This window comes from Achroia grisella, unplaced genomic scaffold (genome assembly GCF_030625045.1).
Source record: "Achroia grisella isolate CSIRO2021 unplaced genomic scaffold, CSIRO_AGI_Agris_v1 utg546, whole genome shotgun sequence".
Taxonomy (NCBI): Eukaryota; Metazoa; Arthropoda; class Insecta; order Lepidoptera; family Pyralidae; genus Achroia; species Achroia grisella.
In genome coordinates, this window is record NW_026712931.1 from 6,424,612 (window position 1) to 6,448,515 (window position 23,904).

At 35.3% G+C, this 23,904-nt stretch overlaps 3 protein-coding genes and 1 long non-coding RNA gene across 4 annotated transcripts; 2 read left to right on the forward strand and 2 right to left on the reverse strand.

The window, feature by feature from the left end:
• Positions 1-380: 380 nt before the first annotated feature.
• On the forward strand, positions 381-23,868 carry LOC131848293 (protein LSM14 homolog B). Its single transcript, XM_059198099.1, has 12 exons — positions 381-599; positions 1,239-1,655; positions 2,816-2,922; positions 3,511-3,745; positions 4,221-4,408; positions 4,761-4,897; positions 5,232-5,378; positions 5,881-6,034; positions 21,778-21,804; positions 21,934-22,020; positions 22,141-22,402; positions 23,642-23,868. The coding sequence occupies exons 1-12, from the start codon at positions 479-481 to the stop codon at positions 23,839-23,841; spliced, it is 2,082 nt and encodes a 693-aa protein (XP_059054082.1). The 5' UTR covers positions 381-478; the 3' UTR covers positions 23,842-23,868.
• Positions 6,058-8,907, forward strand: LOC131848294 (uncharacterized). The gene is made up of 2 exons (XR_009357753.1): positions 6,058-6,407; positions 6,884-8,907. It is a non-coding gene; the product is annotated as an uncharacterized LOC131848294 (long non-coding RNA).
• Positions 7,661-14,372, reverse strand: LOC131848292 (15-hydroxyprostaglandin dehydrogenase [NAD(+)]-like). Its single transcript, XM_059198097.1, has 6 exons — positions 14,188-14,372; positions 12,551-12,674; positions 11,933-12,039; positions 10,687-10,860; positions 10,075-10,229; positions 7,661-9,427 (listed from the first exon to the last, which is right to left on the reverse strand). The coding sequence occupies exons 1-6, from the start codon at positions 14,278-14,280 to the stop codon at positions 9,322-9,324; spliced, it is 759 nt and encodes a 252-aa protein (XP_059054080.1). The 5' UTR covers positions 14,281-14,372; the 3' UTR covers positions 7,661-9,321.
• Positions 15,494-20,527, reverse strand: LOC131848291 (kelch-like protein 10). Its single transcript, XM_059198096.1, has 7 exons — positions 19,652-20,527; positions 19,383-19,564; positions 18,978-19,189; positions 18,199-18,347; positions 17,651-17,837; positions 16,878-17,000; positions 15,494-16,311 (listed from the first exon to the last, which is right to left on the reverse strand). The coding sequence occupies exons 1-7, from the start codon at positions 20,492-20,494 to the stop codon at positions 16,121-16,123; spliced, it is 1,887 nt and encodes a 628-aa protein (XP_059054079.1). The 5' UTR covers positions 20,495-20,527; the 3' UTR covers positions 15,494-16,120.
• Positions 23,869-23,904: the final 36 nt, after the last annotated feature.

Sequence of the window (23,904 nt, forward strand, 5' to 3'; positions counted from 1 at the left end):
CCTTCAAATTAAATTGTTAAAATAATAATAATGGCCAACAATGAATTGAATGTATTTTATACCTATTGATTTTCTTTAGCCTTTTAACCATGCAGAATATTGAAAAAATTAAGATATTTTAAATCAACACCGGTTTATTTTTCACGAAAATGAGAAATAATAAAATATATTACTTTGCATCAAAATACAAAATGTGCCTCTAACATTTTGTATTTTGATGCAAAGTAATATAGGCAGTTAATAACGATAATTAATTTTTAAATTTCTTGGTTTTATATCGATTTAAATAATAGGTTGGGCATAGACACAAACGTATAAAAAAAATTGCAATTGTCTGTGCCACCTTATCTCAGCTGTTTGTAAACGCTCCGCTTGTTACCAACTTCCCGTCAGTCATTTTGTTCTGTGGCTGTATTTTCACGGTCGTCGAAATCTTAAAAAATCTTTGTCATCGATAGGTTTTATTTAAAGTGACATTATGAGTTCTCGAATGCCTGAATTAGGCTCGAAAATAAGCCTAATATCTAAAGCTGACATCCGTTATGAAGGCCGACTTTTTACCGTCGATCCCCAAGAATGTACCATCGCTCTGGCTAGCGGTAAGTTGACAAATTGCAACTATATTTAAAAGACAATTCTCCTATTGTACTACATATATTTCCAATTAGACTAATTTTTGGATGTTCTTTCCCATTAAGCAGGTTATTAACGTTTTCTTACTGTACGACAGTTGGTTTCATAAATTACGTAGTCGCTTTCCCTCCTGTATTTCAAGTGATTTGTTGTTTACTGTTTGAAAAAGCAGTAATAAAATCTTCGTCATTTGCGCATTATTTGCATTTCATTGTTAATTATGACCAACGTAACTTGAAACACGTTGTTTTGCTTCTACCCTCGAGTCCTAATATAAAACTAGTATTCAGTACAAATAACGCCTTGATGACGTTGATAAATTATTAAAAAGGTAATAAAAGCATATAATTCTATAATATTGGTCCACTAAATTGATTTATAAGGACTAAAGGACTTTTGTTAAAATTCTTAGACCAATAGCTCCTTTAATATTTAGATATCTTTATTCTCATGAATAGTCTATGTTACATGAAACAATATGTTTTCACACAATATCTGCTGTAGAGGGAAAGAAATTTTAATATTCACAATGGCAGTATTTATAAATCTACCTACATTGTTAGTAAATTATTAAGGAACTTAATTTTTTTATTGTTCTTACACAGTTCGATCCTTTGGTACTGAGGATCGTGAGACACAGTACCCTGTAGCACCCCAGAGCCAAGTGTATGACTACATCCTCTTCCGTGGATCCGACATCAAGGACATCAGTGTGGTCAACAATGTGCAGTCCTTGCCAAATGATCCTGCCATTATGCAGATGTCGGTGCCACCATCGCTTGGAGGTGGCCAGGCCCCGCCAGGCCAATTTGCGGGGCAGTTCGCTCATCCAGTTGTTGGTCAGACGCAGTACGCCCAATACCATCCAATGGCAGGGTTCCCGGGCAGTGTTCATGCTCCAATCAACAAGACCAGTGAGTTGTCTCCACAAACATCGGTGGAGCTAGTCCTGCAGCCCCAACCTGTGACTGCTCCAATCGGATCAGGGGTGGCACACCACTCCCATCAAGTGAAAGACCAAGGTTTTCCTATGGTTGATTTTAGCTTTGGCTTCTCCATCATGCTATGTTGCGTTTTTTGCTACTCACTGACATAAACTTATGCCAAATTGTTATGTTATTCATTATATTTAAAATAATATAAGTATCATATGTATTTAAAATGGCAAGTGTATGTTTGTGAGTTGTTCAGCTTTAATTTGTATTCTAACAGATGCATGCATATAAATTTATATATCATATACATATTTTTATAACTTTTATATGTAGTATCATATTTTACCTTTACTTTTTTGCACATTAACCTTTATTTTAATATATTTTTATTATATTATGATAATAATAACTTAATATTTTTTTAAAAAACATTACTTGTTAAAATTATATTTCCTTACAGATATAAAGCCACAATAGTAACATACATATTTATGTTATTTACAAACTATAAACTTATTTATTACAAAATATTTATTTATATAAATAACAGTTATAATTATCAATAAAAAAATCGCAACCTACATTCATATTCCTTGGTCTATTGCTTGTTAAAATATACCTATGCAATTGAAATAGAATTTATATTCATTAAGTTATTTGTAAGATTTTATTGAACTTATAAACCATTATTTATTGTAATTATTACCCAAAAAATTCACACAATATATTTCTATGTATAGAAATTTCATTGCAAACAAATTCACATATATAATATAAACACCGACTATGCTTTCAATTCATGGCGCTTTTTAGAATAAAATTTTTATAATCATACTATATCACTTCTTCCAAAAATTTATACTTTGGTGAAAGTGTAGAAGTATGCGTTACTTCTTTACGTAGGTGTTAATGATGTTATTCATTCTTTTAATTCTATTAGATATTCTAATATTGATCAGATAATTTGAGTCACTGAAATTATCCTTAATATCTAATGGTAATGTAGTGTTTATACATAATTATGAAATTAATAAAATTAGAAGTTATCATTACAGAAATTTCATTCTTGAATAAAGTTATTAAACTTTTTTTTATACTTGGTATATTACAGGTAGTATTGCATCTTTGCAATCACTCATTTCCATCAGTCATTTGATACCAACAAATAATTTCATGCACTATTATAATTAAATATGATAAGAATTATATGATTATGTCAAGATATTTAATAATATTTGTTTTGTTAGGTTCTATGCTTGACCTTATTGGTGGGTCTCAGCAAAATGCTTCACGCTCTGGAACTCCTGCTGTTGGTGGCCACCGAAAGAGCCCTACTGCAGATCAAGGAACTCAGGTATAGTATTTATATTTGTATATCATCTTATTCTTCAATTTACTGGTATAGTTCCAGAAATTGATTGATTAAGTTTAAACAATCTGGCCAGTATCCTCTCAAGATGTTCCTTTTCTGACCTGTGGGATATTAACGTGAATTCATGATGACATATTCAAATTCAAATTCAAAAATCATTTATTCATGTAGGACATTTTAGCTGCTTATGAACGTCAAGTTTTTACATTATAATTTTTTTTTCCTACTGTGCTATTTTTTAACTATATATGTTATATTATCGAACAGGTTTTATAGTAAAGTATTATATACACTATTGTATTGGGCCTAAAGCTGTAATAATAGTTATGAAAATAAATAAATAATGTCTTGCAAATTTGTTATACATTATACTACTGTTTTATAATAAACAATTCACATTTTTTTATATGACTGAATAGCAAAAACTCTTACAGTATGCTAGATATGTACTAAGGAATTATTATTATAGAATAATAATATTTATTGAAGTACTATTATTAATTAAGCTATATAGATATGAATTAGATATTTAAAAATGACAAAAGTGCTAACATTTGTGACTTGTTCTAGCAGGTGGGGTCCGTTGCGGGAGGCTCGGGCCAACAGCGGGACAGCCGTCGTGGCAGTAGCTCTGGAGCAGGCGGTCAGAAGCAACAACCCAACCGCAATAGGACAAATTCGCGTAACCGACAGCGGTATCCGAGTGGCGGTGCCAACACGGCCCCCGGACCCCAGCAGCATCAGCAGCCCCAGCACCAGAATGCTCAACTCCAACAAGGCCAAGGTCATCACCATCACCAGCCTGGTGAGTTCACTTAACATACAACTATACCGTCTTAACTGTAATTCTAGGGTAGGCAAAGACATTGTCTAATGTCTATGTTGTGGTGAATGCGACAGTTGACATCAATTTCCATTACGAGTAGTTTATTTTCAATCCTACGTAAAGGGCGAAACTACGGCCGTATTATTACGATTCATCACAGAGTAAGTCAGAAATATAAATGAACAGCTTTTTTTTGTGTAGCCAAAAACCTCGTGGGCATAAATCAGGGTAGTAAACCACAAAGTTGGTCTTATGAAGCGGCTGAAAGCCAACTCCCGCCTGACAGATTCGACTTTTGCCCGAGGGCACCGCTAAGGTTTCAAACCTCGGCTCAGGCTGTCATAATATTATTCAAGATATATTAAGATCAATTCAACTGTTTAATCATGAAAATGTAAAACAGAGACACTTTCCATTTGTAATATTATAAATATGTATTTTATTATTTTAATAGGTCAAGGGTATGCACGAGGCGGTTGGAGAGGACGGCCGCGCGGTCGTGGGCGCGGGTTCGTACAGCGGAACAAGAACACTCTTAAATTTGATAATGACTACGACTTTGAACAAGCAAATACTGAGTTTGAGGAGCTGCGCAGCCAACTTGCGAAGACTAAGATTTCTGATGGGGAAGTAAAGACAGAGGTGAAGTTTCTAGTTCAAAACTATTACAGACATTTTACATAGGATAGTCGATGTCCCGTTATCTTAGAAAGTCTAATTGAATGGTGACAAAATAAATGTGGGATCAAATTATTTCATAAATTGAATTAAATTTCGATGGAGAATTTACAGTACTATAAAGATAGGGGTATAATGGGCACAAAAAAGTCAAAATACAATTGATTTGCCAAACAAGTTATTTTAAACAATTATTTTGTATTGTTTGTTTTATTTAACTTCAAATTCTATTTTGTTGGGACCAATCAACTAAAAGTACCTAATAAATATATAATTATATTGTATATCTAATACAATTTTATCGTATGTTTCATAGGGTGCTGAGGTGGATAAGAAGGATGATTCTGGAAATGAGACTGGCGCTGGCGAGGCGGAGCTTGAAGATGATGGTTTCGCTGGATACGATAGGAAGAAGAGCTTTTTCGACAGCATCTCCTGCGAGGCTGTTGAAAGGTATATTATGCAAAAAGCCATCTAATCTTTAAGAGCAAAATTGCAAATGATATGAATCCCTAGAAGACTCCAAAATTCAGAATAGTAATTTCAAAATAAAATGGTTGGGTTAAATCTTTAACAGTGAGTTCACTGTCACCATACTTGATAATCACAACAAAACATTCACAATTTTACTGAATTTTACCATAACATGTATAGGACAACTTGAAAACCATTTTTCTTAATGATATTTTAATATTTATAAATTTCACTGACTTTTCAGCATTTTAAGAACATATTGAGGTTCCATAGGTAATAAAAAAGTGTTAATGTATATTGTCATTAACGTCAGGTCGAAGGGTCGCAGCCAGCGAACAGACTGGAGAACGGAGCGTAAGCTGAACGCAGAGACGTTCGGCGTTGCGATGGCGCGGCGCGGTGCGTGGCGTGGACGGCCGGGCTGGCGACACCAGCCGCACCACAACCCGCACCACCAGCCGTGAGTCTCCACCACTGCCACTACAACAAACCATAACATCACCACCGAAATCGACACCCACCACCAGTACAATGAACCATACCATTAAACTACCTAACCTATTCTGTCGTCATCACTCACCCCCGTGATCTACACCCACCGTCACTACAATAAACCATCGACCACAATTGACCAGACTACTTTCTTATGCTAACGTCATCCACCTCCATTACACACCCCAACTTACATCAACCACCGCTACAATAAACCATTCCATCAACTGACCAGACTTCTTTCTCATCCTGTGATCAGCCACTTCTATCCATCTCCATCACCACTACCATACCACCGTAACGTACACCCACCGCCACTTAATTGAACCCTAGCAGGAACCGATCACATTTCATTCTTATCCCTTTTGCCGTAAGCGTAACTGACCGTACCGACACTTATATGTATACAACCGATATAAATACATTTTACAAATAGTTGGAATGAGAACAGCAACCACACTGTAGAGTAGTATGTCGTACTTCCCCAGCTGGAGGCCGATGCGTGGTGGCGGCCGCGGTCGCCCCAACCCCTCCAACCCCAACGTGAACGCCAACGGCAGCCGCCAGCCCAGGAACAGCGCGCCCTCCGCCAGCGCCGCGCCCGCGCCGCCCTCCGCACACTCCGCCTCCACGGCAGGTCAGTAGCCGCCGACAGTCGCACTCCGCCTCCACGGCAGGTCAGTAGCCGCTGACAGTCGCACTCCGCCTCCACGGCAGGTCAGTAGCCGCCGACAGTCGCACTCCGCCTCCACGGCAGGTCAGTAGCCGCTGACAGTCGCACTCCGCCTCCACGGCAGGTCAGTAGCCGCCGACAGTCGCACTCCGCCTCCACGGCAGGTCAGTAGCCGCCGACAGTCGCACTCCGCCTCCACGGCAGGTCAGTAGCCGCTGACAGTCGCACTCCGCCTCCACGGCAGGTCAGTAGCCGCCGACAGTCGCACTCCGCCTCCACGGCAGGTCAGTAGCCGCCGACAGTCGCACTCCGCCTCCACGGCAGGTCAGTGGCCGCCGACAGTCCCACTCCGCCTCCACTGCAGGTAGTAGCTAACGTCAATCGCCGACAGTCGCACCCCGCCGCCCGGACTGGAAATCTGAGAACAGACTTTAAACTATATTCATACTACTAATAGATGAGGGTAGTCCACTCAATAATATTTTTTTTAATTATTTAGCCAATTTTTTATTTTAATATTTTTATTCCACATTATTAAAAAATAAAAGGAAATAATCACCCAAGGCTTAATGATCTTATTTTTTAATAGCGTTATTAGTACCAGCAAATCAAATTTTGCCGGGTCAGCTAGTATTTAATAAAAAATTACAAGCCGTCTCTCGGATTAATTTAATTTATTATCGTTATTTCCATCACACACTTTTTTGTGTTAGCCAGATTCGAACTCACGACTTTCCGTAATTTCGCATTCTTTCCGCCCTCTTAATACAAACTAATCTACAATGTTTTTTTCTTTACAGCCAAGTAGAAGAGGATGTCCCCACTACAGAGAATATACCGAATATTAACTTATTATCGCAAGGACTAATCACAGATTGAAAGTAACGGAGAAGTGTTTGTTGGTGTATGTTATAAAATTGTTCATAATTGTAATGCAATCAGAAATGTAATGTTGTATTTTGCGGGAAGGAATATCGTGGTAAGGATTCAAGTAGATGGACATTGTTTTGGTGTGATAGTGTTGTATCCAATATTATGGAAGGTGTAAGAAGGAAATTCCCGTAAGCATGCGACAAAGCGTTGCGTTCGTCCGGGATGAGCTCACTGTTAGTGTAAGTATAGGAGATGTGAGTGATGCCTACTCAATGTTGGGCAGTTAATCAGTTAAATTGACTTGTATGTCATGGAATGTGATTGTAAAAGGTAAATGTGAACGGCTACATTATGTGATTACGGATGGAAAACATCCCTCTCCTAAACTGGTGAGATAGAGCTATGTAAAAGTTGTCTCGAGTAAAACAATTCGAGGCTAAGACTATGTACTAAGGAATTTGCATAGTGTAATTTGAAATATTTTCAATGAATTATATTTTCATAAAGCTTCTCACCTGTTATCCGCGTTTGTGCCTATTTAAACTGTAATGAGAGTTAAATTAATATGTGCGTACGTTTTATTATTTCCAAAGAGTCATTGCATTTCCATGTTTAGCAATGACTACGTTTTGCGGCAGTCCTACTAAATAAAGCGTGTTCCTATAACGCATTGAAAATTTATTGTATTGTATGTAGGTCTCCGATTTATATTCTGCTGGCCAGATGGACTCCGTCTTTTGTCAAGTGGGCTAATGACCGCTTATTGTACGGCAATTAGCCATAGATTAAAAAATGGGTGTGACTCTGTTTTATTGACTGTCATTATATTGTTAGTTGTAGATAAATAAAATGTGATAGTAGGACTGCTGGTCCGGTCTGATGACGATGCCACTGTATGTGCCGCTCAGTGCTACCTTTAGTTAAACAAAAATCTCTTCGTTTAGTGTATAGTTTTAATGGAAAGTTTATAGGAGCACATACGAATGGGGGTTAATCAGTGGGCATCGCCATTTTGATCATTGCCAGAATTTATCGAGCAACTCAATTGTTTTATCACACAAATATAGTATGTATAAATTGTAAATGTTCTGAAAAAAGGACTTAGTTTAATTTCATTCATAAAAATGGAACAATTTGTCGTAAAATATGTATATTCTTACAAGTGTTTGGTAAGTCCTTTTGATGTGGAAATTTGAAACAAAATGTTGACAGAAATAGGATATATTTGTAAAAATCTTACTCAAAAAACTGTACCTGGTGATTGTATTATTATGGAAATATACCTTTACAACAAATCTTCCAAATAGTGATATTATTTTAAAATAATAGACCCCTTTTTTATTATCTTTTATTGCAAATGGTATTGTACAATAAAATAGCAATAGTTATATCAGTCGATAATAAATAACAAACTCGCTACAAAACGTATAAATAAAATATCAAAGTAAAACCATACAATGATATAACAAATACCAGTTAATTTCAAACAAAATGTTTCACATTCGTAACTTACCTTTAAAAGCATTAAAATACGTACGAGCTTAATCCATAAATAATTTGTATACAAGAAGTTTACCAAGTTTATTCAATACAATATTTAGGAAAGTACACAATACATGACTTACGTATCTATAATTAATTAATTTACATTATGTAGAATATTTTTATAAAATATAAATACTGCTTACACAAGTCTATTCCTACTGGAACAAAATATTTACACAACCTCTTTCACCTTGGCTCTATTGAATATAATATTTCATAGGATATACCAAACCAATTCCTCCTGTCCCGTCAGTACAAAGTGTACTTTCGTTTCAAAATCCATTATATCGAACTATTGAAATGTTTTCTAATCTTATCTGTCAATAAAAATATTCATGAGAGTAATGTCTTAACTGTAGTATTAATAATCTTAAAGGAGTTTTATTTATTTTTATAAATAAATATAGACATCCACAAAAATTGTCTTTCCATCTAGGAGCACTGGTTTAGTGCACCGTATAATACGTATATTGTGAGTATTATCTATAAGATTCATAAGCATATTGTTGTTGGTCTAGTTCTATATAAAATATTGTCATCTATGTCACTAATGGAGGTTCTTTAAAATAAAATCTTGGTTATAACTGTAATTATTCATCCACCATTGTCATTCCCGGAGGTATTTCGGCACATTATTCATAAGAATGACTTGGAACGCTAATTATGAGATTATGTAGATGATTTGTACAGCTAAATACACTATTCGTGATACCATAAAGGTCAAGATCCACTTCTTTTTGACTTCGTTGTCAAAAATTGTAGTCAAATTAGCAGGTAATAGTGTAATCAGCCAGTCCAATGATATATGCAAAATTTGACTCTAGCCGCGCCACTCCCTGGCCTGCTGCCCATTCTCCACGACCCATACAGAGCCGCTCTGTGCCTTCGCTAGAATATCTATCAGCGATCGGCCAACATGCTCAGCGCTGTAAAAAAAATGTGAACGTTGTACTTGTCATTGGCAATACAAGTATCACATATACCCAATTATTATGAACATCGAAATTTCTAGTCGATACTAGCTGTGCCCGCAATTTCTAGCTTGTGTTATTAGAATAAGCTATTTTAATGTAAACTTTCATTAAAATCCATTCAGTAATTTTTGCGTGAAAGAGTAAGAAACATCCATCAATCCATACTTAAAAATCCGTGTTTATAATGTCATTCAAAATAATATACTATAATTGTCGTAGGGTAATTTCGAAATGTGACCACAATGAGCCTGGGTGTCATAAATAATATTTATTTAAATAGGGTCAGATAATTTCAGGATTAATCAAATAAGGGATATTTACTTAGTAACAGTAAACAATAGCAAATTATTCTTGTAACAAATAATAATCGAGACAAAACGGTCTATAATACAGAGGGGGCAGTGAGTCCACCCTCTCTGCTATTCTGTTACACCTAGCCTTTATTAGTAAATTAATACAATAAAAATCAACGGCGAATTACATTCATATTAATTAACAAGTATTGATTTAATTTCCAGAATTATAAAATGAACGAAATAGTAAGTGTTGAACATAAAAATTGGAATAGTCTTTAGAAGTGTATAATTCAATAGTCTTACTTTTGGGCCTTACTATTCGCGTTGTCTCTTTGCCAAGCTGCTTCATACTCCGACGACATGAGTTGTTTACGTATCTCTTTGACCAGGCCGGTGTCTGTTAGGCCTGGACAAATCACCAAACTCCGCACACCAGTCAAATTCACGTGGTATTGATCCTGGGAAATTTCAAACGAAAGTGTTTTCTCCAGATGATAGCATGAACTACTACTAAGTATAACGAACAATACATATGTGTACTATATATTAATTTTTGCATTAATTTTAATTAGAGTTTCTATATAAGCATGTAGAGTATTGGCCTTTCAGAAGAGAATACTGGAGTAAAATGACAGCCCCGATGGTCCAATGGTTTAACACACCGCTTTAATTTCGATGGTCCTGGGAGCGATTCCTCGCGCGGTGCAAATATTAGTATTCATGGATATGATTGTTTATATCGGTCTGGGTGTTTCTATGCATAATATATACGCATTTCATATTAGTTGTCTAGTGCCTATAATACAAGCTCTGCTTAGCTTGGGACATAGCCCATGCTTATCCTAGCGTCCTCCACTGGTGTCCTGTCAGCGTAAACCGTTAGCGCATACGGGTGTACCCCATTTACGAACTTACCCCATAAGCTCTGGTGAGTCCAACAATAGCGTAGTTGGTAGCGGTATATATTGGTGTGGAGACTTGGGGTCTGGCGAACGCAGTAGAGGCCGTGTTTACAATGGTACCGCCCTGTCCGCCGCGGTCCTTACCCATGTACCGGTATGCGAGGAGAGTTCCTCGGATCACTCCGTTCTAAATTTAAAAAAAATCAATTTAGCCAAACGAGCTGATAGTCTACCTGGTGGTAACTGCCTACCGTTGTCAATATACATACACAGTCATCATGTGATGCCCGTAGGTACTAGGCCTAATACCCCTAACAGGAGGAGTGAGCTTGTTAGTAATGTGGACTAATGATCCTATGCTAGCAATGTACCATTCAGATCAGGTTGAGCTCCACGCGGTCTTCTGTAAACCATCGGGGTAAATTTCTGGTAAATTTACCTCGATGCGATGGGCTAATTGCACCGATGATGCTAATGTATGCCGTTAGCGCAGGCGGGTGCATGTTTCCATTATATAGTATTTAAAAAAATACCCCTCACGCGTTGTCGTTACTGAAGACTACGGTAAGCGGATGTTCTGCTTGTAATTGAATTGCTAAATCTCAGCCTCTAATCAAATACAACTTACAAAAAAACTGCTTTGCCGCTACTGAAATATGTGATAGAGATACAAGTCTCTGTAGACTTACTATCCGGCATACCGTAAGACTGTTTACCATTTTGGTTCTAAAAAGTATAACTAACTCAATCATTGACTCATCTAGTGAGTAGTCTGGATTTAAAATTCCCTGGGATTATTTTGGAGCAATGAACTCACTCTGCCTGTCTACTACTAAAAACGTTTCTTTGATTTGTATTTTTTTTTTATTTATAACAAGACGAACGCATAGATTCGTGTCATTCGGGTTAAAGTATTATTAGAAAACTAATTATAGGATGTTTTAATGAAACTGACGTTTTCGTTCCAGTAAGCACAATAATGTGACAAAGATAATGCAAAAAATGTACTTTAATGTTTAATGTTTACTAATAATTTTAATTATATGTGTACCTATTGAGAGACTGTTATAATTTTATCAATAGATATATGTATTTTACTTTCGCCTATACTAGAAAACCATATACCTATAACTATAAAAAATATGTCCATTTGTACTATCCTATGATGTCATGTCTCTAATCGAATACTTTATTATATGTAACTATATTAGCTATGTATTTGCCTAGTTTCCATAATATCAAGGTACGGTACGACTTACCAAATTTACATCCACTTCCAATTCCCAAAATCTGTCATTCATGACGCCAGCATTGTTGATCACGATGTCCAGTCGACTGAAGACTTTCATTGTCATTTCGAAGGCTTCTACAATATTAAAAATAATTCAGTTCATAACTGTAGTACAACAATACTATTATATATACATACAAGATTGTACGGGCAATAGCGCAATTGGGTGAACTGCATTATGCTGCGCCATAGAATATACGCCCGTATTACTTTTGAGACAGATGTAGTTTGATGGCGACTTTGTGCAAAGTCTGTGTTGTAGACATCCTTATCATAAATAGCGCCCCTTACAGACCAAGAAGAATTTTTACTCTATTTGCAAAATATTACGATCTATAATGCTCGTAAACGTAAGGTACATTGTGTATTGTTTAGTGTAGGTATCTAGGGTGAGTACACTTTATCTAGTCGTGAATTCATAATTCCATCACCGAAAATAATCTATGCTATCCATTATACATACGTTTATCCTATGCCATACTTTTCGGCATAAACTGACTTGTAGCTTGTTTTCGAATGTAAGTAAACTTAAATCCTCGGTTTAATTACTGTTCGTAGTTATACCTCTGATTATAGTTTTACTCACCTTCATATTGCGGGTAGTCTGTGACATCGCACTGACAGAATAACACATTTTTCCGACCATACTTGGCGCCAAGTTCATCCGCGACCTGTTCTCCGACTTCAGAATCAATATCGCACAGCGAAATCTGCAAAATGTTCATAAAAGTGCAAACTACAATATATAAATCCCTCTGAGTCATGATACCGCTCAGAATTGAAAATAAAAATTCGACGTCGGACGGGGATTGTTAGTAATGTGGACGTACAACTCCAATTTTAGCTTTTTGGTACATTATATGGCCAGGTTGACCTCCACATGGATTCCCTCTGGAAACTATCGTGGTAAATTTCCATTTCTCAAGATGGGCTAAGTGACCTGACATCAAGCTCATTTTATTATCCTCCCTCCACTGGTGCCCCCCGACGCGCCGCATAACCCGTGAGCCAGCAGGTGATCCATTACCAATACCTGGCTTGATCAGGCATCAGGTTTAAACCTACAAATCTAAGTAGATACAATACGCTGGAATCATGAAACTTCGATGCTATTTATAACAGATATTCTCCGTCCTCCACACATGTAGTTCAGAAATACTTGGAAAACTTAGTTCAAGTTATTTTTAGTCAGGTGTGACACATAATGAAATGCAGATTTAGATAAAATGGAATGGATATAAAGAGCATTCGGTCATTAATTGGCTCAGTAGAAGTAACATATCAAAAGTATAAATCAAATAAAAAATAATTTATTGATGTAGGATATACATTTTTTCTACCATCCAGTTCAGTATATGGAATCTATATAATGGTTAATCTAAATAATAATTAAGAACTGGCAAACTCAATAATATTTCTTTTTTTGAAAAAGGCCATTTATTATCATTATAGGTGTTTATGTCTAACATTAAATAAAAATTGCGTGCAATAACTATTGCAGAGAAGTAATTAACAGATGTTTTAAATTTATTTAAAGCTTTCCAGTATTTGGTATGTTATTGTAAAATTTTATACCTCATCCCATAAAATACCCATTGACTTTTTCTAAACGATACTTAGGAATAACAAGTACAATATCGTGACACCGAGCACCTTGCGGGATATGCAAAGAGTACTACATAATTATTGCCTCATTCATTTTTATGAATCTTCTCATGAATAGGCATATATCGGATCCTAAGAATCGATTTATCCTGCAGACAGTATATGATTTAATTTATTACGAGTGGATAGTCTAGGCCTCCCCCGAGACCTGCATCCTTCCACTTTCACATGGTATAACCAATAACTATATAACATACAGACGCATGTTATTATGTAGTAATATTTATCTATGTAATAATAATTTACAATAGAATAAATACAAGTAGTGTATACATAAACGTACAAGTATAATGTACATGACAACAAAGAAAGTTAAAAGGAAAACAATCTCACCAATGACCGGCGTGCCGGCAAAAATCAATACAAATGACGGACAGTTGCGGAAAATTGGATAACAATTTCCTTATAATGCACCATGTGGCTACAACACCTGGATATTTTGGCGTGACTCCAACACATTTTAATTCAATAGTTACCTTTACCTTGAACCTAAAGATTTAAGTATTAAAGTAATATGCGCAGCGTGTATTATAAATCCTTAAACATATTTTAACTTACCTTAGCTCCTTGTTTCAACAGTTCCTCGCTGTATGCTAGACCGATGCCGGCAGAGGCACCAGTGATCAAAGCAACCTTGCCTTTTAACTCCATCGCTGTACTTTATTTTATGAGAATACACCGCGCCTCGAATGCGGTAGCTTCACTGTAGTTCACTGTGCACTCTGGCCCCGGTTTCCTTGCGGTTCGATCGCGACGGGAACACCACTCTCAGGGGGAGGGGGTAGGGGCGGTCTCCCGTTTCCTCCCCAATTGCTCCCCTCGATAGTAAACATACGCACGCCACTCTCGCTATCCTCGTATCGTACACCTACGTTGATTCACCTTCGCCAAAATCCGATTTCAGTTGTCTAGCTATTTGTTTTCTAACAGTCAGTACATAGTGGATCGAATATTGTAATATCCGTATGTATGTATGTGGAAGGCAATCTCCGAAACGGTCAATTTAAAAAGATGTATTATTATTTTATAATTGGTTTAATTATGTAATATTATATTATCTGTGGTTTAATTGTTTTAAACGGGCATTGTAAATGTATAAATCCTATATATATAATATAAACTTTGTTGTAAGTCCACCTGACAAGTTCGCGATGTGATATCACCATGATTATTAAAATGTAGATATCTTTCTAGGGTTCTATGTCTCAAAAGGAAAATAAACGTAACTCTTATAAGATCACTTTCTCTGTCCGTAAGTCGCGTCGAGACGAATTTAAAAGTCTACCCCTAAAGCGGTTTTTTCACCAGTTTAGGGGAAATACTTATGGATATGTACTTATGTCTACAACTTCCTAAGTTAACGTTAGAAAAAGATAAAGCCATTGCTGTCGCAAAAATGTATATTTTAATACTCTCATTGGAATCATTTATAGGATAGTACTTTCCGTTGACCTAGACCATGAACTTTGGTAAGGTAATACCGTCGTATACCACAAGTAGATACAAGTATCTATAGAGTAAATTCTGAAACGATACATTTGTAATTAAATCATTAAAAATATACGTTTTATTTAAAGCACGTAATCACTGTACAGATCTCTTTCGCATAATTTCGTACAATTCGCATTCTTTCGGTTTTTATTTTTTCATTTTAATTGCAAATAAGCTGACCCTCTTATAATGTTGGGATAAATGCATTAACCGTCGCCTATATATAGGTACATAAATATCAATGCAGAAAATCAAAGTTCGTGATGCCACTACTGCCTCAAAGGCTGCTGCGTTACTATACGTTACTACATTTATATTCACATGAACTTGGTTTCTAAAGGATAACTGAATGAAAATAATTTTAGACTGATTTTTCTTTATTTGTGAATTTATCAATATTTCAATCAGGTACAGTAAATTTTCAAAATAAAAAAATCATTTTACATTTTTTTTAATTTTATACATCATGCAACTCATGAAAATATCACAGATACAACAATACAGCGATGGTTCCGGCTACCGCAGTATTTTACACTCATCCAAAACGCGACCACTCTGATTTGATAAGGCCGCGAACTATACACATATAAATAAAATAAAATTTATCACAAATTACACAATTAAAAAGAACTTGGAAATTTTCTAAAAATCCCTCGCTAAAATAATAAAAATATCATTGGAGCCTATAGCCCCTGTATTATGTATCTCTAAATAAAAACAAAGTACAAATTAATGTCTGTACATTAAAATAATGCTATTAGCCATGATTTACGATAGGTATAAAATATATACACAAACTTTATGTACAATCAAAATATCACAGTGAGATATCACTAACAATCAATATACTATTCAGATAATAAATTTAGATAGATAATAAAAGCAATCCAAAAGTATTCATAGACATAACGAAGAACGTTAATAATTGTAGCGAAGGATTCAATGAGTTCGTTGTATTTATTGGTATTGGGTATTTTTCTGATATTATTGGTTTTGGTATTTAGGAATGATGAGCTTGGTCGGCGCCAGCTGCAGGGACAGCTTTGGCTAGGTAGGAAAATGAGCGTGCATTAGGTAGTCCAGCAAGAACGCAGGCGCTGAGAGCTGATCGGTTCAAGTTCATTGGTGCTGCATCATACCACTCCAGGGTGTCGCCGTCGTAACATTCCACATGAGGAATTGTAGTCGAACCTACATAGGAACATGTGTTTTAGACTTTATAGGCAACTAACATAAATAAATATTTTAATGTCAATTTGTAATTTCAAATTAACAGCTTTTCACTAAGTACATACGGTACATACTTTAAAAAAATTAACTTAACAAATTTTCTTCTGTGTCGTTGTCTATGTTTTGTTTATCGCAAAAGGGTAGACCGATTTAGACGGAATTTGCACTCACAGATAACAGCTAATGTTAAAAGGAGTAACATTAACTACTTTTATTTTAGAAATTTTATTTATATCACTTAATAAAAAAAATCCACGAAGCCCTAAACGATAATCTCAGATGAGATAGTCAGAGGCATTGTTAATTCTACTTCGACTCTCCCACATTTCACTGGGTATATATGGCAGGAGGCGCTCCTGAAGCGTCGACTTCCGTATTAATTTGGTTTTTTATCGGTGATTACATCACCGTTGAGTCTGTCATCAAAATACACACATTGTTTTATCTTTCAGAATCACAACCAACCTCAACCTCCATATATAATATGTAAATAAATAATTATTAATAATTATGTAGTAAAATAATACCATTAAATCCACCAATAACGAAGATCATATCGTCCAGCAAAACTGTTGCAAAATTACTTCGGGCGCTGAACATCTCTGTAATCTCCTGCCAGTCACCACCGCGTTGCGGGTTGAATCTCTCTCCTAAAGATTTGTCACAAACCGATTACTTAAGTTACTAGAATCTATACTAATATTATAAAACTAAAGACTTTGTTTGTTTTTTTGAACGCGCTAATCTCATGAACTACTGGTTCGAATTGAGGAAGCGGAGCTGCAATGGAAAATATTGCAAAAGGTGGGCAAATGAAACGCAAACGAAGTTGCCCGGGTCTGCTGGTATTAAATAATCTTACAATCCATTTGACGTTAACTTATGTACATAGATTCCATCAGAGACATCACCCATACCAAAATAAAAAAAAGGTAAATCTTGATAGGTGATTAATTAGGTGACTAGGAACTTGACGTTCTTATGAATGTCATTTAATGCGGAATTATACGTGGCTCAAACATGAATAAATGATTTTTTATTCGATTTATTAAAAACGGGGGAAATTATAAGGTAGACGAAGTTGCGCGAGTCAGTTCTTTAAGTTTTCATGCGATCTTAATTTTTTTTAAGTCGTCATACTTTCTCTCGTCGTTCTCATGTTATATATAGTCTCCCTTAGCCAATGTCAAGGTGATATCTGTGTTTATTTTAAATGTCAAAATACATTATTCGGGGAAATTTTTATGTTGGTTGGCCTTGTTGTTAATTTTAAAGATAAACTTATTATTATCGTACAAACCAGTATTCAAACGACTGTATCCGTTGAACCCGCCAAGTGCATACAAACAGTCTCTGTATGCAATGAGGCTTACTCCCGAGCGAGGGCTAATCATTGACCTGATGAAGCTCCATTGTTTCGTGTCAGAATCGAAGACTTCTGCGGAACTCAACACTTCTTGTCCGTTGAAACCACCGACTATATAGATCTAAAATTTAAAATATATAACAGATTATATGTTGTTCTGGTGTTACTGTTAAGTTTCATCAAAATCCGTTCAGTAGTTTTTGCGTGAAAGAGTAACAAACATCCATATTTACGAACTTTCGTGTTTATAATATTATATTAAGATATAACAGATAAGATGGCTGTGCTAAAGGTATATACTATGAATTATTCTCTTATATTAAAGTTATCTAACTTTAGCAAAATTTCGGTGATGACTTTTTGGTATTGTAGCCTAAAATTACACCATCTGAACGCATTGACGTTATTTGCCATTATCGCAAAAACTAAAAAAACTGACTTCAAACCTGGATTGAATGGAGCTCAACGGCTAATATACGTACCTTTCCACAGAGAGAAGCTGCGGAGGCGTCGGATCTTTGTTTATTCATAGCTGTGGTCATCTCCCATTGATTCTTGTCGGGGTAGTATCGCTCTACTGAAGACATACGAGTACGGCCATTGTACCCGCCCAATGCGTAAATTAAACCATCTGCATCAAAGTCATGGAGGTAAATTATGTCACTGTTCATGTATTATGTAAAAGCTTCTAAATAACCTAAACATAAATAGATAGATGGATATTTCGATTTCGATAGATAGATATTACAAACAAAGATAAGCAATTTAGATATAAATGAAAATCACAACAGATTACATACAGAATTGGCAACAGAAACTGAAACTGTATCACCTGTTGCTGTAGCAATCCGTAGCGAGTTGTATATTACATATCCAAAAGACAACCTACAAGCACCCCTAAATTTCAGTCTCCTCATTCATTTTACTATCATTTACATATGTAACGTACCATGCGGGTGTAGCCGTAGTGTAGTTAGGACAGTATAATTATAATTTTACTGGATGTTTCAGGTAGGTACTTAATTTATTCCGATCCGCTACCACTTTGGTCGCCATTATGACTACCAAATGCGTATTGTTACTAATTTCGTTAATGCTATTTTCGGTGTACGCCATAATATAAGTACCCTATTTACACAGGATACAAAACACCCTTCATTTTGTTTCTAAAGGGTCTATCAATTAACATCATTAATATTCACAACATTATGATGTACGTCCGAACGATATTACGGAGATAAAATGGTCATTGAGAACTAACCGTGTGCAACTACACTGACATAACACCTCGCTTGGTACATGCATGCTCTTTCATGCCAGGTATTTGCCACTGGGTCATAGCATCGCACTGTATTGAAATGATCACTACCGTCAAAGCCGCCGATCATGTATATCAAGTTGTTCAAAGTGCACAACCCATGATACGCACGAGGCGTGAGATCCATGTGGATTGAGAGAAACCAACGATCTGCTCTATAAACAAAAATGATTATAACAATTATTATTTTATTTTAAAGAGAAATTAAAGACATATTTCAAGACCTACTGCACAACAACAGAACTTATATGTATACAGACGTTATTTAATTAGATATTCATCACTATGCTTATCTAAATTCCATATTTTGGAATTATTACCAGTGTTAATGCACCAAAGATGTAGTACCTTGTATCATAGGTTTCAACGAAACTAGTCGGACTGCCAGCGCTCCAACCACCGACCGCGAAAAGTATTTCATAAGGAATTCGAGGGCGAGCTAACGGGTCGTTAAGGTCTGCCTCTGTACCAGGTCTTGAATCCAATACCGTAAGGAATACTACAGCTGGGTATAGCGCTTCTTGACATTTCTGTTATTAAAAAGCAAGCACCTCTAGAAACAATGTAAATTCCGAAAAAAATAAACAGGTACAATCTATGAATTTTATAATACTTACATCATCGTCGACCACAGGCTGCCACTGTAATATTTTTGATTTAAAATACTTGTAACTTATATGACCAAATCGCACACAAGACAATAGCGAAGGAACATATTTTCTTCTATTTTCAATATCGTGTTCTACCCACGTTTTTACAGCTTGAAATACAATTTCCTCATTACGTACGTTTAATTCGTCGTCACGCAGAATATCTTCAAGCTCGCCATAAGAAAGCGACTGAAACTCATTACATTCCTTAAGTATTCGGTTAAAATTCTGTCTTATATACAATTTTCCCTTTTTCTCTAACTCGCCACAGAAATAGTACTTGGCAAATTTGAATATACCTAGACAGTTGTGAGGTCTTAGTTCTTGCAACAGAAATTGACAACACGATTGTATAACGCCTAAAATATCAAATTGATCTGCATACGGCAATAAATATTCTACATTCCCTGCTGTAACTGTGCATGTACCTGTATAGGCATAATCAAGTATTAAACTCATATAGTAACTTGGGACATCTACAGATATCTCAGTTTCTTCCGGTTGACCTTTCTTCAACGAATTTATAAATATCGCTTTGAAATAAGGACTAACAGCTGAGAGTATGGCTCTGTGTACTCGTATTGATTTCATGTCCCTACAAACAATCGTCCCGTCACACAACTGGCCATTCTGCCGTAATTCATTCCATATAGATGGGAATTCAACTACCGAATAATTTTCAGGGAGGCAAACACATTTCCTTTTTCGCGTTACAATTCGCTTTTTGGTCAAACGTGATTTTGTGGAAGCGGGAGTACGAATTGAATTTTTAGTTTTGCATAATTTTCGATGTTTCGTATTAAATTCCATCCCTTTAGAAAAAACGGCGGTCGAAACTTTTATCTGTCGCGATGACAGATTTTGTCACAGTGTTCTTAGTTTGTTTTATGATTTTTATAAATTTGTAATGGCACACTATGTGAGTGCCATTAATTATTATTAACATAATAAGTACACATAATATACACCAATACAAACAATGAAACGCATGAAAACAAATGTTTTTACAATGCGAGGAATCGAAGCCGCAACCATTGAAACTAAGGTGGTGTGCTAAACTGCTAGTCTACCGACACCTAGGCCTGGTGGTCCTGATGAATACGCATTGATGGGAAATAATTATTCCACTAACATTTTTTAAAATAATGTTCTACTGCTTTTTATTTGTACGGTTTCTTGCGGTTCGCTTTTTAAAATCCATAAATTATATTACATAGCGTAATATAATTTATGGATTTTAAAAAGCGATTACCGTTAGGCGAGTACATTATTCCATTAACATTAATTAAAAATAACATGCAGACTGGCTAAGGGTTAATAAGTTTTTAATTTTTTCTAAGTTCATTAGGGACTGACGAGCCATAGATGTTCTATCTGATGTTAAGTGGCAACCGTCGTCTATTCATGAAGAGCTCCACGGACATGAAGTCGAGCTCGTGCTCACCTTGCTGAGAGCTCAGTACGACATTGCTATTTTGGTTCAAAGTTACAAATCCTGTAAATAGATAGATATAGACTTCCTATTTAAATATTAAGTAAGTGTTAGATATTGCTTAATATTGATAGTGTCTCTAAATTGATTTTTTTAATCATATCTTATCTGTGAATGAAATAAAGTAAACGTAAACCATAAAATACAATTTTAGTTTTTTGATTGTTACTACTGGGGACGAGACACTATTCTTTTTGATTACTTCATATTTAATTGTTAAATAATAATAAATTAAAGTAACTACTAAATTAATCGTATAAAAATACTACAATAAAATGGCAAACACTGAGATTACATTACATACAAAATTTGTTTCTTATAATTATGTAACTGGCAAACTGTGCGAAGGGGACAGACTCCCTTATATTATAGTCTCATGAGAGAAATCGTTTGTTTTACTGTAAACTAATTAAAAATGTTTTTTTTAATTTTAATGTTTGGAGATAAGATTCAAATTTAAATTTGATGTATATTACTATCGCTTACCAGTTACGTAGAGCATTAAACTGCGTTCAACATTTTTATTGTCTTTGGTTGGATAACAGAAAATTTTGTAGTGGCAACATATTTCACAATTGTCAAAGTTTGTTTTTCTCTATAGTTTCTTTTTCTTCCGATTGTCAAGATGGTGAGTTTCTAATGCAGAAAAATATAAACAAATCTTTAAAAATCTAAGTGCACGTAATAAGTTGTGAATTATTATAATATTATTTATGTAAAGCAGTGTATTCAGTATGTGTCGCTCTCTATATTTCAGGGTATCGACATCAACCATAAACACGACAGGAAAGTTAGGCGCACCGAAGTCAAGTCTCAGGATGTTTACTTGAGATTGTTAGTAAAAGTAAGTCAAAACCCTTAATACACCTCTTACCTCTTTTGATCAATTAATTGAACTTTCACTGTATAACTTACATAACTTTAAGTATACATTGTATTCAACTTAACCTATATTTGTTGACAGCTATACAGATACTTGGCTAGGCGTACAAATGCCAAGTTTAACCAGATCATTTTGCGGCGTCTGTTCATGAGCCGCATCAACCGGCCTCCAATCTCACTATCGAGACTGGCCCGTCACATGAAGAGGCCTACCCGTGAAGGTCTGATCGCCGTTGTTGTTGGAACTGTTACCAACGATGTGAGGCTTTACACGGTCCCCAAACTGACAGTGGCCGCACTCCACGTTACTGAGAAAGCACGCGCTCGCATCTTGGCTGCTGGAGGTTTGTTGATTTAATTAATAGTCAGAGTAGGATAACTATAGTCTAGTCATGCCAAAATTATGAGTATATAATAAATAATATAATTTTTTAAATAAATTATATGATACATTTTTTTAATTTTAATAATTTTTTAAATACTACCATAATAGACTAAATTAAAATCAGGTGTAAATGTCAAATTTATAAATAATGTTTCCATCAATGGTGAAATGTTGCTGTACCTGCGATACCAATTCAGTTTACTTGGAAATTTTTAATTTAACATATTATTTTTAAAGCTTTACATTATATTTCCGCAGCAGATTTTCAACATTTACATACATATACTAGTGTCTCCATTGCTGTTGTTATTATACATCACAAAAATATATTTTTGTCATTTTCATACATATATCTTTTTACAGTATTAAGCTACAAATAAACATTTTTTTTTCTTTCAAACAGTCAAATTTATCTCCAGGATTAAAACAGACTATAATTAATGTGAATGCCATTTGTCCTTTTTTTTAATTGTTATTTCAAAAAATTTTCTACATTATTTACTAAATATGCTTAATATAAACAAAACACTAAGCTTATCCCGAATCATGCAATGAAAGACTATCACAATGGTTAGATAATATTTATATAAATTATTTCATTTGCTGTGGTTCATTTAAACTGAAATACAGTACTCTGATAAATCAGTTTGGTTTTTAATAGTCAATGTTATTATTTAATACAGAACTACTGAAAATCAGATGTGTGGAATAATAAGTAAATACTTGTTTATTAGGAAAACTGTTATAGTAATCACATCTTAATACAACATCATAAGTTAATTTTTTTTCATAAATCACTAGTCTCTTCAGTCTCTCTTGTCACCATGACTATAATTAACAATGATAAAAAGTAGCTTATGTCCTTCTATTCCAAATATTAAGCATATGCTAAAATTCTTGATGGGGTCAGTTTTGTCTTTACAGTGTGAAAGTATATCAGAAAACTTGTATTATTTTACCATTTTCAAATTTGAACCACTTATATAGAAAAAAAAGATATGTAGTTTTATAGTTAAATACATAGCCTCTAATTCTTTGCAGACAGTAGTATTATATTGTTAATAAGGTATAAGTATGCTATGTGTTAACCAAGGAAAGGATCTATTTGTGTAATGAACTTTATTATATCCATTTACATTTTTTTGTGATAGAGTAACAAACTTTTATGTTTATAAAATTATTAATATTATAATTGCAGGAGAAATCCTAACGTTCGACCAATTGGCACTTCGCGCTCCCACTGGCCGTAAGACCGTGCTGGTTCAAGGTCGCCGCAATGCACGTGAAGCAGTCCGTCACTTTGGCCCTGCACCAGGTGCTCCACGCTCGCACACGAAACCTTATGTGCGTTCAAAGGGACACGAGCGCGCACGGCCAAGCCGTCGCTCCAACGTGTAATCTTTAAATATAAGGAGTACAACCTAATTTTGAGTATTATTTATGCCAAATACCTTATCAGTT